General features: G+C 48.4%; 1 protein-coding gene across 1 annotated transcript; it reads right to left on the bottom strand.

Moving 5' to 3' along the window:
• Positions 1-564: 564 nt before the first annotated feature.
• Positions 565-1,596, bottom strand: LOC119318899 (ubiquitin-like). Its single transcript, XM_037593460.1, has 4 exons — positions 1,426-1,596; positions 1,076-1,286; positions 917-983; positions 565-843 (listed from the first exon to the last, which is right to left on the bottom strand). The coding sequence occupies exons 1-4, from the start codon at positions 1,526-1,528 to the stop codon at positions 817-819; spliced, it is 408 nt and encodes a 135-aa protein (XP_037449357.1). The 5' UTR covers positions 1,529-1,596; the 3' UTR covers positions 565-816.
• Positions 1,597-15,766: the final 14,170 nt, after the last annotated feature.

Raw genomic sequence — 15,766 nt, 5'->3', positions numbered from 1 at the left:
GCTTAGCTCATCTGCCTCTTTTAGTGGGATTACTCTATTGGGGGTTGCTCCTCATGGAGAAGACTCCGCGGAGTACAAAGGAACCTACAGGTGAATATTCCACCATGGAATTCAAGCCCTCCTTGTCTTAGGACTTGGGGGAAATCATATCTTACTTCCTCTATCTCATATGATCTACGGGTATCTTGCATTGCATCTTGTATGTTGATATGTTCATGTTTCCCTTGTGTTTCTTCTCGTTTTTTTTTTGTGTTCTCACCTCCAAATCATGAAGATTGCCCCCCAACGGCTTGCCACATATCATTTGGTAACATGAGCAAGGTTCCATGAATTGGAACTGCCTTCCCTCCATTTGCTAGCCTTGCTTTGATTTTCTTTCCCAAATTCAAAAATTTCCTCAAAGAGCCCAAAGTCAATTTTGAGCGATTCATAGTTGACCTACCTTCCATTGAATGCTCAATGATAATTTGTCACGGATTAAAAAGTAGTACATCTCAATCGAACTCGGATTTTGTTGTGGCAGGCCGATTGCGTCAGAAGGTGAATGATAAAACTGAGAAGATGAAAAGGAAGGAAAAACCAGCTTGCAAAGATTAAAATATCCGGACTGACATTTTATATTGCGATGAACTTGACTATGAGACTAATGATCGACTCAACTTAGAACCCTCACACCCTCAAAAAAGAAAAAGAAAAAGAAAAACTTAAAACCCTGACACGGACACGATGCTAAGACGATTTATTCAGCTAGTCCATGCCGGACGACGCCCAACGAAAGAATAGCCGACGAAGCAGAATTGCTCGCTCGCTCGCTGCTCAAACAAACTTCTTCTTGGGCCTCAGCTGAAATTCAATACAGTACATCAGATCAAAGCATCAACACACATGATAAGTTGATTAGACTACGCTAGCTCACCTCGTTGGTGTGGCCGCACTTCTTCTTGCGGCAGTTGGTAGCCCTGGGGGGAAGGCGCGCGTAGCACCTGCGTCGAAGAAAACACAGCAACATAATCAGTCATAGGCACGCACGCACGCATGATCTCAATTGCACGGCAGTGGTCGATCGTATACGCACTTGCGGCAGACCATCCTCTTCTCGTTGTGCTTGAGCGCGAGCTGCAGGAGGTTGGGCGGGATAGAGGTGGGGCGGCCGCCGCGGCTGCCGCCACGGAGGCGCAGCACCAGGTGGAGCGTCGACTCCTTCTGGACGTTGTAGTCGGCCAGCGTGCGGCCCTCGTCCAGCTGCTTCCCGGCGAAGATCAGCCGCTGCTGCACCGGCGGGATCCCTGCACGAACGACAAATATGTACAGTAGTATTCAGCGCAAAGCACATGCATGCATAAACGCGCCCAGAGAAATGGCGGCCGTGATCGTGGCCGGCACATGGATCAGCCGGGAGACGAAGCAAAGGACAAATCGACGCACCTTCCTTGTCCTGGATTTTGGCCTTGACATTGTCGATGGTGTTGCTGCTCTCGACCTCGAGGGTGATGGTCTTCCCCGTCAAGGTCTTCACGAAGATCTGCATCTCGCCGGAACGACCAACCGCGAGCGAGCTCTCGCCCAAGAGGTAGGATCCGCGTACGTGATGGTGGTCGTGATGGGAATGGCGAATGGCCGGGGTGGGTGGCGCCCTTATATGGAAGTGGGGAGGGGTAGGAAACGCGGGCGCTACGAAAACCCGATGCATGATCACATCTAATTAGTTAGTTTGCATGGAGAATATTACACTAACAATTTGTTCCTGATAACTACTCCCATAAATCACGGTACATCTATTTAACTAGGCCTCATGCAATTTGCTTCCATACCAAAATGGAGTACAATATTTTCCAACCGCAACGAACCTTATTTCCGGTACAGATCTGTTTCCGAGTAATAACTAATCGCCAAAAAAGGAAAATAAGGAAATATACAGGAAACCCCAAATTTTAAAAAAGTGGTGTCATTGGAGAAAGCTTGTTGATTTTTTTTTTGAGTTTCACTAGATTTGGATTTAAAATGAGTGAGACATGAGTTTTGGAAACTTTAGGAATAAAGCAAAAAGAGAAGCATACATGTTCATCTAGGCCGAATCAGGCCGGACCGTTTAAACAACACTGTGAGCCCGGCGCGCTCGGCATGAAGTACGGCATAATGAGTAGTATTTGTGCGTATATATTTACATGAGCAATGCTACATCAACGGAACTTTACGGGTGTCTTACGGGGTGTTTTTGAGTTGGCAAATTGCGATTGGACTAAGGGGGAGAGGGGGCCCACCCTCCTGAAAATCGGGTGGGTAGGGGGAAACCCCGTAACAAGCCTAACAATTCCTAAGAAAATCTGCAAAGAATTACGGATGAGATCTCTTGTTTTTGGTGGGGGTGATGATGCATCACACAAGAGAATGCACTAGTTTGTGTGGTGGAAGATGTGCATACCTAAGAGTAAAGGAGGAATGGGATTTCGAGACATTCATTGTTTTAACTTGGCACTTTTGGCAAAGCAAGCATGACGGCTTATTGAGAACCCTGATTCCCTATGTGCAAAGATTCTCAAAGCAAAGTATTACCTTGGTGATGATCTTTTGAATGTTAGTTTTTTTAAGGCATCATACACTTGGCAAAGCCTAATGGTAGGAGTGGAGACCCTCAAACATGGTCATATATGGAGGGTGGGCGATGGACAGAAAATTAAGATATGGGATGATAGTTGGATTCACGGTCACCCACCAGGAAGGTTATCTCCGGTAGAGGAAGTCATCTCCTCTCCCGAGTGTTAGACCTTATTGATCCAGTGACGGGTGATCGAGACATGCCGCAAGTGAATCAAACATTCTGTAGCGTTGATGCTCAAAGAATCCTAGCTATACTGTTGCTAGTTCACAAGATGACGGATTTTTTTGGCTTGGAGCTTCACTAAAACGGGTGTCTTCATGGCAAGGTCCACCCACCATGTAGTCTGGGAAGCTCAGTTTGGTCACAACATGCAAGGTATGTGAAGTTCATCTTCACCAACACCCACGTGGGAGTCTGTTTGGGGCTTGAATTGCCCGGAAAAAGTTAAGATCTTCATTTGGAGAGTCCTCGATAACTCTATTCCTGTCGGGCAAACTTACCTGACAAGCATATCAAAGTTAAACCCCAATGTCCAGTATGCAACCGAGGGCCAGGAACTATTCGACACCTACAGTTTGAGTGCCCTGTTGCGGTCGAGGGGTGGAGACTTCTTGGAGTGCTTGATGTGATCAAGCAAGCATTAGAGATGGACAGATCTGGTGAGGTTATCTTGGAGTTTCTTCTTAATTTGCCAGAGATGTTGGGGAACGTAGCATGCAATTTCAAAAATTTCTTGGGGGGAGTCCTACTTGGACTCCTAGTCCAAGTAGGATTCACCCCCCTTTTCCTTTCTCCGGAGGGGGAAGAGGGAAGGAGAGGAGAGGAAGAGGGAAAGGGGGGCCGCGCCCTCTCCCCTTCCTATTTGGACTCCCCTTGGGGCCCCCTTGTGGGTTGTCCCCTCTTCTCTCCCATGGCCCATGAGGCCCATGATTTCCCCCGGGGGGTTCCAGTAACCCCTCGGTACTCCGGATAAATACCCGAATCACTCGGAACCATTTCGATGTCCGAATACAACCTTCCAATATATGAATCTTTACCTCTCGACTATTTTGAGACTCCTCGTCATGTCCGTGATCTCATTCGGGGCCCCGAACAAACTTTGGTCACCAAAAAGTATATTCCAACTCCGAGATGCTTGCACCAATCCATAAATGGATCGTTAGAGTTTTCACACTTTGTTAGCACCTTTAGGATCGACAAAACCTTCTGGTTGCATCATATACAACTCTTCTTTAACATATCCATGAAGGAATGCAGTTTTGACATCCATTTGCCAAATTTCATAATCATAAAATGTGGCAATTGCTAACATGATTCGGACAGACTTAAGCATCGCTACGGGTGAGAAGGTCTCATCGTAGTCAACTCCTTGAACTTGTCGAAAACCTTTCACAACAAGTCGAGCTTTGTAGACAATAACATTACCGTCAGCATCGGTCTTCTTCTTGAAGATCCATTTATTCTCTATGGCTTGTCGATCATCGCGCAAGTCAACCAAAGTCCATACTTTGTTCTCATACATGGATCCCATCTTAGATTTCATGGCCCCAAGCCATTTCGCGGAATCTGGGCTCATCATCGCTTCCTCATAATCCATAGGTTCATCATGATTGTAACACCCTCGATGCGGCTATATCTCCCACGTGTCGAAGCACGACTTAGAGGCATAACCGCATTTAAAGCAATGTAGCAAGTGAGGTAATCTTCACACAACCCATGTAATACATATGGGAAAGAGATACATAGTTGGCTTACAACCGCCACTTCACACAAATACATGAATATAACATACATCGACCAGATACAAACAAGGTCCAGCTACGGAACCAAAATAAAAGAAGACTACCCCAAAAGCTACACAGATCCCCTATCGTCCCAACTGGGCTCCACTACTGATCAACTGGAAACGGAACAACCTAGCGAACATAATCTTCATCGAGCTCCTCCTTGAGCTTGGTTGCGTCACCTGCACGGTATCATCGGCACCTGCAAACTAGTTTTGGAAGTATCTGTGAGTCACGGGGACTCAGCAATCTCACACCCTCGCGATCAAGACTATTTAAGCTTATAGGTAGGGTAAAAGGTATGATGTGGAGCTGCAGCAAGCGACTAGCATATTTGGTGGCTAACATACGCAAAAGAGAGCGAGAAGAGAAGGCAAAAGCACGTTCGAACAACTATGATCAAGAAGTGATCCTAGAACAACCTACGTCAAGCATAACTCCAACACCGTGTACACTTCCCGGACTCCGCCGAGAAGAGACCATCACGGTTACACACGCGGTTGGTGCATTTTAATTAAGATAAACTTCAGGTTTTCTACAACCGGACATTAACAAATTCCCATCTGCCCATAACCGCGGGCATGGCTTTCGAAAGTTCAAATCCCCGCAGGGGTGTCCCAACTTAGCCCATCACAAGCTCTCACGGTCAACGAAGGATATTCCTTCTCCCAAGACAATCCAATCAGACTCGGCATCCTGGTTACAAGACATCCTCGACAACGGTAAAACAAGACCAGCAAAGCCACCCAGATGTGCCGACAAATCCCGATAGGAGCTGCACATATCTCGTTCTCAGGGCACACCGGATGAGCCAGACGTCGGGTGGGCCAGCCCAGAGTTGCCCCTGGTAGCTCCGGACATCGCTCAGTTTGGACCAACACTTAGACAAGGACTGGCCCGGGGGGGTTAAAATAAAGATGACCCTTGGGCTGGCCTAACCCAAGGGAAAAAGAGGCTAGGTAGCGAATGGTAAAACCAAGGTTGGGCCTTGCTGGAGGAATTTTATTCAAGGCGAACTATCAAGGGGTTCCCATTATAACCCAACCATGTAAGGAACGCAAAATCCAGGAACATAACACCGATATGACGGAAACTAGGGCGACAAGAATGGAACAAAACACCAGGCATAAGGCCGAGCCTTCCACCCTTTACCAAGTATATAGATGCATTAATTAAATAAGAGATATTGTGATATCCCAACAACAATCCATGTTCCAACAAGGAACAAACTCCAATCTTCACCTGCAACTAGCAACACTATAAGAGGGGCTGAGCAAAGCGGTAACATAGCCAAACAATGGTTTGCTAGGACAAGGTGGGTTAGAGGCTCAGCTTAGCAATATGGGAGGCAAGATAAGCAAGTGGTAGGTATCACAGCATAGGCATAGCAAAAGAGCGAGCAACTAGCAAGCAAAGATAGAAGTGATTTCGAGGGTATGGTCATCTTGCCTGAGATCCCACAAGGAAGGAGAACGAGTCTATGAAGAAGACAAACGGACATAGTCGAATGAATCCTCACAAACGCGATGCTATCGGAACTACCCCGAAGAAGCAACACCGGAAAGAAGCAAACAACATAGTAAACAACCATCACATAAGCATGGCACGATGCGCAAGCAAGTATGATGCATGTCCGGTTTAATGAAGCATGGCATGGCAAAGTGCACAAACAATCCTACAAATTAAGTGGAGCTCATTATGCAACTCCGTTGCATATTGATGAAACACCACGTGACTTATATAGTTCGATCTTGTTTATGTACCCAACAATATTAAATGTTGTTAAACATGGCAAGAGGGTGAAGCAAAGTAAAACTACCTATCTAGTCAAGTTTAAATGAGGCCGGAAGCAACGAACAACAATTCCGGTAAATCCCCATATGCATAAATTAGGTTTGGTACTGTTCTGCCTAAACCATATTTTATAGGTATTAAACATGCAAAGTGAGTACACCATGTTAAACTAGGCATTTTCTACCCCATTTACATATAAAGTTTATTAGAAACCGAGCTACGGTTATTAAGTTATGAAATAAATCATTTTAGCATGGCATAGAAGCAAATTTAATCAAACAACATTTTAAACATTTTAAACATGCATGAAAGTTGCATATTATGGAACTAGACAAAATTCTAAGCAACTTTCATATATAATTTATTTTAATCCGATGCACGGTTCTGAAGTTATTATATGCATGAACTCTAGGGGCTTTTCTGCAAAACTACAGTCTCAGGATTAAAAGAAAAAAACATTATGCGGAAAAAACATGTCCCGTGCCGAATCTTCCTGGCCCAAAAGTGCACATGGACAGGGGGACTGCTCACAATGGGCCAACTGGCGATGCTGGGCCTGGCAAGGAAAGAGGTGGCACTGGGCCTTGGGGCTGGACGCAACCTAGGCGCGGGTCAACGCGCGGCGGCAGCGTGCGCTCGTTCTCTGATGACGACGCATAAGATAGGGGGCGATGCATGTTAGGACCCTGATCCTAAGCCACATCGATCTAGCATGTAACACATCATATCACTTTGCGGCCTCACGGGCGGCATTCCCACGGGTGCCACCTTACCTGGCCCGGGACCGTTTGCGCCTTTTGGCTCACGTATTGATAGTGTCGCTAGCATCCATATGACAGAGAACCCTGGCCGACATGGCTAGTCGTGAACCGAAAGCGGCGCTAACCCATGAGGACAGGCATACATGAATCACATCAAGCATGTCGGTCATCAACGTGTGAATCCGGGCTGTAGCACTGGGCTAACAGGACTCCGGTAACCCGGGCTGTAGCAGGCTAGGCAGGACTCCGGATGTCACCGCGTGACATTTCCCCGAAGGGACAGACACAGGAACAAAGTGAAACACATGCCGGCCAGTCAAGTGTCCTGAGCAGTAGTGCTGGGCTAGCAGGACTCCGGTGAACCGGGCTGTAGCGGACTACTATGGCTCATGGAAGCACTAGACTACATTTCCCCATAAGAGAGGCTGCCAAGGATAAACAACTAGATTGTCGGATCCCACACATACCAAGCATTTCAATCATACACATAATATGCTCGATATGTGTAAATACAACATGGCATCACAACAAGACTCTACGACTCAAGTATTTATTCAATAGGCTCCGAGGAGTGAGATATTACAAACAAGGGTCTCATGACCCAACATACAGAGCATACAAGCAACAAGCACATGCGGAAGCTTAACTTGTCTGAGTACAGACAACTACAAATGAAGAAGGCTGAGAAGCCTGACTATCTACCAGATCCTGCCGAGGGCACAAGATCGTAGCTGAGGTATCAAGCTAAACGTCGAAGTCCACACGGAACTACTAGCGAGACTGACGTCTCTCTGCAAAACATAAAATAGGCAAACGTGAGTACAAATGTACCCAACAAGACTTACATCAGAACTATCTACATATGCATCGGTATCAATAAAGGGGTGGTGGAGTTTAACTGCAGCAAGCCAGCTTTGACTCAGTGGCTAACCTGAACTACGACTGCAAGTAACTCTTTTGAGGTGGCGCACACGAGTACACATATTCACCATACCAATACACCACTATGGATCCGCTCCCGTCTCCCTGCGAGAATGCCATCCATAGCACTCACGCTTATCTTGCGCATTTTAGAGTATCCACTTTCACTTGTCTATGAACTGTACAAGGGGTCCAAGTTTCCATATCCGAGGAATCCGGCTATTCGAATAGATAACGATAACCCTGCAGGGGTGTACTTCTTCACACACGCTCTTGCCACTTATCGCCCTGTACACGCCATGTACCTCGGCAACCTTCAAGCGGAAACCGGGCGAGGGAGTCGGCCATGACCTGACTAACCAACAAGTCTCTTGTCCAGGTTTATCGCCTATTCGGGTTCCATCCGCAAGGAGATCCGGCCGGGGTGTCACTCACGGCCCCAAACGATGTGTGCAGGGTTCCCAAGCCCACCATCCGGGTGCCACTTGGTACACCGGGCCACTGTGCCTAGTCTGTCCCAAGCCCACCTGTACCGGGTGCCACTTGGTAGACTACTAACACTACCTACAAACACCAGAAACTAGTTGCAACTCCTGGACAGAGATCGGGTTGATTAATAAGTCGAGAGGGGCACTTAAGCATTCCAATGCATGGTAGTAGCTGTTCATGGATCACAAACACAGAACTCAGTTCCTGAGGACGGCTGCAATGATACAACCCACCATGTACTCCTACATGGCCTCTCACAGCTACCTTTACCAAATCGTGTTCACACACTTAGCTCTCAACAGTAGGACATGTTCACCACATTCCAATTCATCCCCGATGAATCAGACCTGACTCAACTCTAAGCAGTAGCAGGCATGACAAACAAACATGAATGAGTAGGCACATCAGGGCTCAAACAACTCCTACTCATGCTAGTGGGTTTCATCTATTTACTGTGGCAATGACAGGTCATGCAGGGGAAAGGGGTTCAGCTACCGCAACATGTAACAGTTGAACAGTTGTTGTCCTAATGCAGTAAAAGAGAGCAGGAGCGAGAGAGTGGGCTTGTATCGGAATGAACAAGGGGGTTTTGCTTGCCCGGCACTTCTGAAGATAACATTGAGTCTTCATCAGTGTCAACGATCACAGCGTCGGAGCAGCGTCTACCGAGAGGGGACAATTACCGGCAAACAAGGAAGAACACAATCAATGCGATGCAACAATATGATGCATGATCATGACATGGCAATATGCTGTTGATTGAGCTAATGCAACTAGCAACAAGTCAAATGGAGTTGGTTTGAACACTAGGTTCAAATTCAAAGTCAAACTATGAATCCAAATAGTGCATTATCATGTTTTGGACTAAACAGTGAGGTTAAGTTGTTCAAACATGCATGAAAATGCTATATTCAGATTCTTTGGATTTTTCTGATAATTTTTCATATATAATTTATTTCATTTGGAGTTTTGGTTGATTTACTATGAATCTTAGAAGTTTATACTATTTTCTGGAATTTCCTGAGTAAGAATAAATCCAGAAAAACCTATTACTGCGTCAGCATTGCGTCATTCTGACCTCAGCAGGTCAACAGACCCGGTCCAGGTCAAACTTGACCAGTGGGACCTGCATGTCAGTGACTCACACTGGTTAGTCCCACAGACAGGTGGGCCAGTCAACGCCGACTAGGTCAAAGTCAACGCCGACACGTGGGCCACAGGGTTATCACTAATCTAAACAGAAAATTGATCTAACCTAAACATGCACTGGGGCCCACATGGCAGTGGCCCTGGGGTGTTTAGCGGGGTTATTAGTGCTAAATAAACCGGCGCCACGTCAGCAGGTGATGCCGGCGACCACAGCAGCGGCGGGATCTCGCCGGAGTTGGTCGGGGCGGTGCTACAGGCCGCGACTGGTCGCGCTGAGGGCACCAGGAGGGAGCTCGTGCTCCCGCGCATCTAGGGGCGCACGCAACTGGGCACAGGGAGGCCGGGGTCGACGGCCGCGACCACTTGGGCGGCGGCCGGAGCTACGGGTTTGGGCGGAGCGAGGCTACGGAGCGCTAGGGGCTGGCTGAGGGGCTATGCGAACTCCTGGGGCAGCTAGGAGCTCGCTAGGCTCGTCGGACTGAGCGCAGCAACACGGCAGCGCCATGCCCGGCGTCCATGGCGGACGGCGGCGCTCGGTACGGTGGCTAGCACGGCTACAGCGCGGGAAAACCACGGGGAGAGAGGGGAAACGTAGGAGAGCTCACGGGGATGCGGCAGGGTAGGTCAGCGGCCTCGCAGATGCGTCGGAGACGGCGAATCGACGGCGGTGAGCTTTGGCACCCGAGGAGGAAGACGACGGTGGTGACGGCATTGCAGGGTGTTCGGCGATGCGCGGTTCGGCGGAGAGGAAGAATAGGTCACGGCGGAGCTTCTGGTCACTTCGCGGGGCGTGGGGGGGGGAAGGTGTGGCCGCGAGGCTCATGGCAGTGAGCTCGCATGGCTCTCTGCCATGGCGATGAGAAGGCGGGGAGAGGGAGAGAGCGCCGAGAGAGAGGAGGAGAAGCGAGAGGGGCCAGCACGTTCTCCAGGCGCGGTTGGGATGAAGGGGAGCTCGCCAGCGCGAAGCAGGAGCTGGCACGGCTGGCGTCGTGCTCTGGTTCGCCTCTGCCTTCTGGCAGGGGTAGAAGACAAGGATGCCCTTGTGGGTTGGGCCTCCTGTGCTGGGCCAGGTGGCTATGCCAGGTGGGCTACAGGTAAGCACTTCTCAACCTCTCATTTAATTCTGTTTTTCTATTTATTTTTCTCTGTTTTGATTTAGTTTGAAAACTAAACCATTTATATAAATTCTAAGAATAATTGTGGGAGCTCTCTGCAATATACCAGCGATCCACAATTACTTTCAAAATATTTGGAGCTATAAAATTAGTTATAGATTTTATTTGCTCGAACTCAAATACAATATGAATTAATTCAAAAATCCATAAATGGCCAAGAAATATGCTCATCATTTTTGGCAGAGGTTTTCACCTTTATCATAAATCATGAACATTTTCAAAGGGCATTTTGGGGTCTTTGAAAATATTTTTATTTTTATCCTAGTTGCATTTCATTTGGTGCTAGGGTTTAACAGTCCCCAATTCAATTCCAAAAGAATTTAAACAGGATGGCATGATGAACAAGCAAAGTCAAGCAAGGGCTGGGGCTGTGACAGCTCACCCCCACTAAACAAGAATCTCGTCCCGAGATTCAAGCGTAGGGTAAGGTGAAGGGGGAAACACAAGCTAACATAATCTTCACGATCCAGGTTGCACTTCATAAGAACGTTGGTTTGATCCCCATCTTTGTCTCGATGTCTTGCTCTGAGAACTCCAACTAACATGACAATGAGAGGAAAGGGAAAACTCCAGAAGGATCGATCTTCTCGAAGATCGAACAACTCAGGATCACTCATCGAGTGAGACATTGAAACATCTCTCGAGATGAGACACGAAACACATCGAGAGGGATGGAGGAACAAGCGACGGGGTTTGATTTGGTGGGCAACAATTCCATGCTTAGAAAGATGGTGGATGGTGTCAAGGTGGCGAGGAAATAGTTGCCATGATCCCGTAACGCGGCACTTTGGAAAAGGTGACTTGAAGAACTATTCCCTTAAGTGGCAAAAAGAATTACTTTTGATCCATAGATCATAGGAACTCTTCTCACCAGCCTAGGGTAAATCACAACCGATCGTTGGAAGGGGTTCGAAAGAATGGCATACTCCGACTAGGATGGATGATGTGGACTACCTTGTTGAAGACAACACAAGGGATGATTTTGCTTGTGCGTGCTCTCAAGAACTTGAGCATTTCCATATTCATCAAGGTTCTACCAACATCCATGCTGAGGATCCTGGCAACACATCCTACTGCCATGATGAATAGTGATGGTCAATGCAGATACAAAGGAGGACAACACTTCCTCAGATTTCACCTTAGCGATGCCAATGAAACGAAATATGGATGTTCGACCGAGAGACATTTAGAACTCTGCTTCTAATGTTCTCCTTGATGTGGTAGCGTAAACCATTTATAGATATGGTTTGGTATCTAGAACATCAAGTAAAAGGTCAGACTTCGGGAGCACAAGAATCCATAAGGAATAACTACTGGAGTAAATCCTACGAAGTCCTTATGGGGAGGTGGCCAACTTCCTCAATCGAGATACTACAATGATAGGTCTTCCAGCTGGGTGTGTTGGCCACGACATCCACCTTACCGGTTTATAAAGACCAACATTATAATTCCTGGGAAAAGGTCCAACCATCATATCTGCCTGAGATTCTGATCTGGTTGGTGTCAGGATATTCCAGACTCATCAAGTCCAGAGAGAAAAAAATGAAAGTTTGCAACACAAGTCGACGAGATGACGTTGCAGGATTCTCGGGAAATAGACTACGGTAGCATGCTCCAAAACATGAGCTGGTTCTGCTAAAAACACATGTGAACACGCTGTCCCAAACAAGCATGACCACATAGTAGTCTTATAATAAAATACTACCGAGTTCAGGTGGGGAACCATCATCAAGGATATCGAAGTCTTGTGCACTTAAATTAGACTTCTTTACCTAGAACAAGTTAATCAGTGGCTTGGGTGCTAGGAATTCATATGGAACGAAGATGATCAGTCTAACATACCACAGAATACTTTGCACGTGCATGGCTGACTTGGGATGATTCCAGAGGAAGCAAAAACAAGCTTTCTCGAATTCACGGCGACAACTTGCATCGATTGCACGTGAACTTAGAGGAAGTCACTACTTTCATCCAAACATATGCCTCATGACGAAACACGAAGAAAATGCTTACCAAGTTTCCAACACTAGCTTAATGTTTAACACGAATCATGGGGAAGACAAGATGCTGCTGAGGGGCTCAACAGCAACTCATCAAAATTTCCATATCACTGGACTTCCACCATTATATGAACAATGTGATAGTATTGGTCAGACCAAAAGATGTAATGGTGTATGCTCGAGGGAGCAACCACGAGTAAGACAACATTACGAACACCGTTAGTTCTGATTTGACTTGACGATAGCCCATACTCAAATCAAAACTTTGACAAGGCAATAGATCCAACAACTGATCACGAGGACCAATCGATGGAGATATCATCTTTCTTCAACACACACACACACACATACACAAGGATATCCCTTAGTGATGAACTAAGTCGGACAAGCTTTCATCTTCCAATTCTCCAAGTTGTTGTTTAGCTTAACGAACTAGCTCAAGGGTATCTGATGGGGTCATGTACCTAGGGTAGGGTCACTGACCTGATCTAAGTACCCTGCCCAAAGACACCCTTAGAAGAGGTCACCTTCCAGTCGACCAACGAGGGAATCACTCGACTGACTTGAAGGACTCGACCACGAAGACTCACTCGACCACCAGAAGGTGAAGAGGCACTCTGCACTGCAGCGGCCTGTAGTTAAGTAGACTTTATGATAGTAAAGACACTTTATGTGGGGCGTTACCAGTAACGCCCCAGACTTAACTCACCTTAAACCCTCTCCTACGTGGGCTGGCTGGGGTCCTGGCGCACTCTATATAAGCCACCCCCCTCCACAGGTAGAAGGGTTCGGCACCCTGTAACTCGTATACATATAATCCACTCGACCGCCTCTGGGCTCCGAGACGTAGGGCTTTTACTTCTTCCGAGAAGGGCCTGAACTCGTACATCCCCTGTGTTTACAACCTCTCCATAGCTAGGACCTTGCCTCTCCATACCTACCCCCCACTCTACTGTCAGGCTTAGAACCACGACAGTTGGCGCCCACCGTGGGGCAGGTGTTTTAGCGATTTTGTGGGGAAGTTGCGATTCTTCCGAGTACTTTCATCATGGTGGCTGCTGGAGTTTTGGTCGAGGGTCGAGAGATCCGTCTCGGCGCTCTCATCTTCATCGCCGACGACTCCGCCTGGCTCCAGGAGGCTCCACTCGACGTTGATGCGCTCCCCGTCCGCAGTGCGACGCATTTTCGCGCATGTGTCCGCGGCTTTCTGCTGCGGCAACCGTCGACCCCGTATCGATCGACATCCCCATCGACCACCTTCCCGGTCTCCCGCCAGCACAAGCGCTCGGGCCGGTCGAGGATTCAGCGGTGGGTGAGGCACGCGGTGGCTCGCCAAATGGCCACCACCCAAGTTGCAGCAATCGAGCCCGACGAATCTCTCTACGGCCTGTTCGATCTGTCGACTGGCTCCGTAGAGACCGCATCCGAGTGCGATAGCAGTGATCCAGCGGCGGAAATCCTGATGGTCGACGGGCCCCGCAGTCCCCCTGGCTTCGCCCATGATGGTGGAGCAGGCGACGGAGGCGACCCCGCACGAGATCACAAAGAGTACCAGCCCGAGCCACTCGACTCTCTGCAAAGAGAAGAACTTCGCCGCAGGAACGTGGATGTCCTGCGTACTCCTATCGCAGGAGAAACCCCCGAGGCTCGCGCCTTGGAGGAGGCACGTTTGGCCAATTTGGCCGAACGCACTCGACTGGAGAATCTTCAGCGAGCACTTGACGAGCGTGCGCGGCAACGAGTTCCCGACACCAGTCGACGTCAACTCTTCCCGCCGACTCAGGTATATCGAACCCCAATCCAGAATTTAGCAGCTGCGACCCGTATAGCAGAGTCCATCCAGCCCTCTCAGTCGGAACCTGGCAGAGGCTTGATGCAGATCAGGGATCTGCTCCGGGCAGCAGGAGACCAGAATTCGGCCGTGTCGCAGTCGCGCAACAGAATTCACAGTCGATCCGTCGCTGCGAATACGGTTCAGTCGGCTCACAGTCCCAGATCGCCTCCGCGGCGTGAAGGGCGCGAGAATCGGCGAGACCAATATGGTGACCGACTCGACCGAGATGATAGGCGTCGAGTGCCCAATTCCCCTCCGAGGGGTGGGTCTTACGCTCCTCGGCAGCAAGATGACAGACGTCAGTTCAGTGCGGGGCGAAGAGTTCCAGTCGACCCCAGAGAACCAGGCTTCGACGCGCGATCCATTATTGTGCAAGGTTTGGTCGACCGGAACAGAGCCCATCGAGGCGGACTCGACAGAGATGCGCCCACAAGCAGTCGAGTGCATGTTTCTGGTCCTGAATGTTTCAGCAGAGCTATCAAAGCTGCAGTTATCCCTCCCAATTTCAGGTTGGCAACAGGAGTCAGCAAGTTCACTGGTGAGTCTAAGCCTGAAACTTGGATTGAGGACTACCGAGTGGCAGTTCAGATTGGTGGTGGGAACGACGAGGTGGCCATGAAGCATTTGCCCCTCATGCTGGAAGGTTCTGCCAGGGCATGGTTGACTCAATTACCTCCTAGCAGCATTTACACTTGGGAAGATCTGTCCCGAGTGTTCATCAGAACGTATGAAGGAACTTGCAAGCGACCAGCTGGACTGACAGAGTTGCAAGTCTGCGTGCAGAAGACCAATGAGACTCTCAGAGAGTATATTCAGAGATGGATCACTTTGCACCATACTGTGGAGAATGTGTCTGATCATCAGGCAGTTTGCGCCTTTAAAGATGGCGTCAAGAACAGAGAATTGAGTTTGAAGTTTGGTCGAACCGGTGACATGACCTTGAGTCGGATGATGGAGATTGCTACCAAGTATGCCAACGGCGAAGAAGAAGACCGACTCCGAAGCCGCAAGCACAAGCCGAGTCAGTCGGAAAAAGGAAACACCAGTCGGAAACAGAAGCGGAAGGCTGAACCGGCAGCTCCTGGAGAGGCTCTGGCCGTGACTCAAGGAAAGTTTAAAGGGAAACCAAAAGGATCCTAGAACCCTAAGAAGGTGAAGGATAAAGAAGGGAACGACGTGATGGATATGCCGTGTCACATCCACACGAAAAAAGACGAAGAGGGGAATATCATCTACCCGAAGCATACCACTCGCCAATGT

Source organism: Triticum dicoccoides, chromosome 6A (assembly GCF_002162155.2).
Source record: "Triticum dicoccoides isolate Atlit2015 ecotype Zavitan chromosome 6A, WEW_v2.0, whole genome shotgun sequence".
Taxonomy (NCBI): domain Eukaryota; kingdom Viridiplantae; phylum Streptophyta; class Magnoliopsida; order Poales; family Poaceae; genus Triticum; species Triticum dicoccoides.
Note: the sequence above shows the minus strand (reverse complement) of the source record. Positions and strands in the feature narration are given on the sequence as shown.

What these genes read in the sequence shown, in the direction of transcription:
- LOC119318899 (XM_037593460.1), bottom strand. Translation starts at nt 1,528, where the DNA reads ATGCAGATCTTCGTGAAGACCTTGACGGGGAAGACCATCACCCTCGAG. An exon ending in CAAAATCCAGGACAAGGAAG is followed by an intron (nt 1,287 to 1,425) that starts GTGCGTCGATTT and finishes TCGTTCGTGCAG; the next exon opens with GGATCCCGCCGGTGCAGCAG. An exon ending in AAGAGGATGGTCTGCCGCAA is followed by an intron (nt 984 to 1,075) that starts GTGCGTATACGA and finishes TCTTCGACGCAG; the next exon opens with GTGCTACGCGCGCCTTCCCC.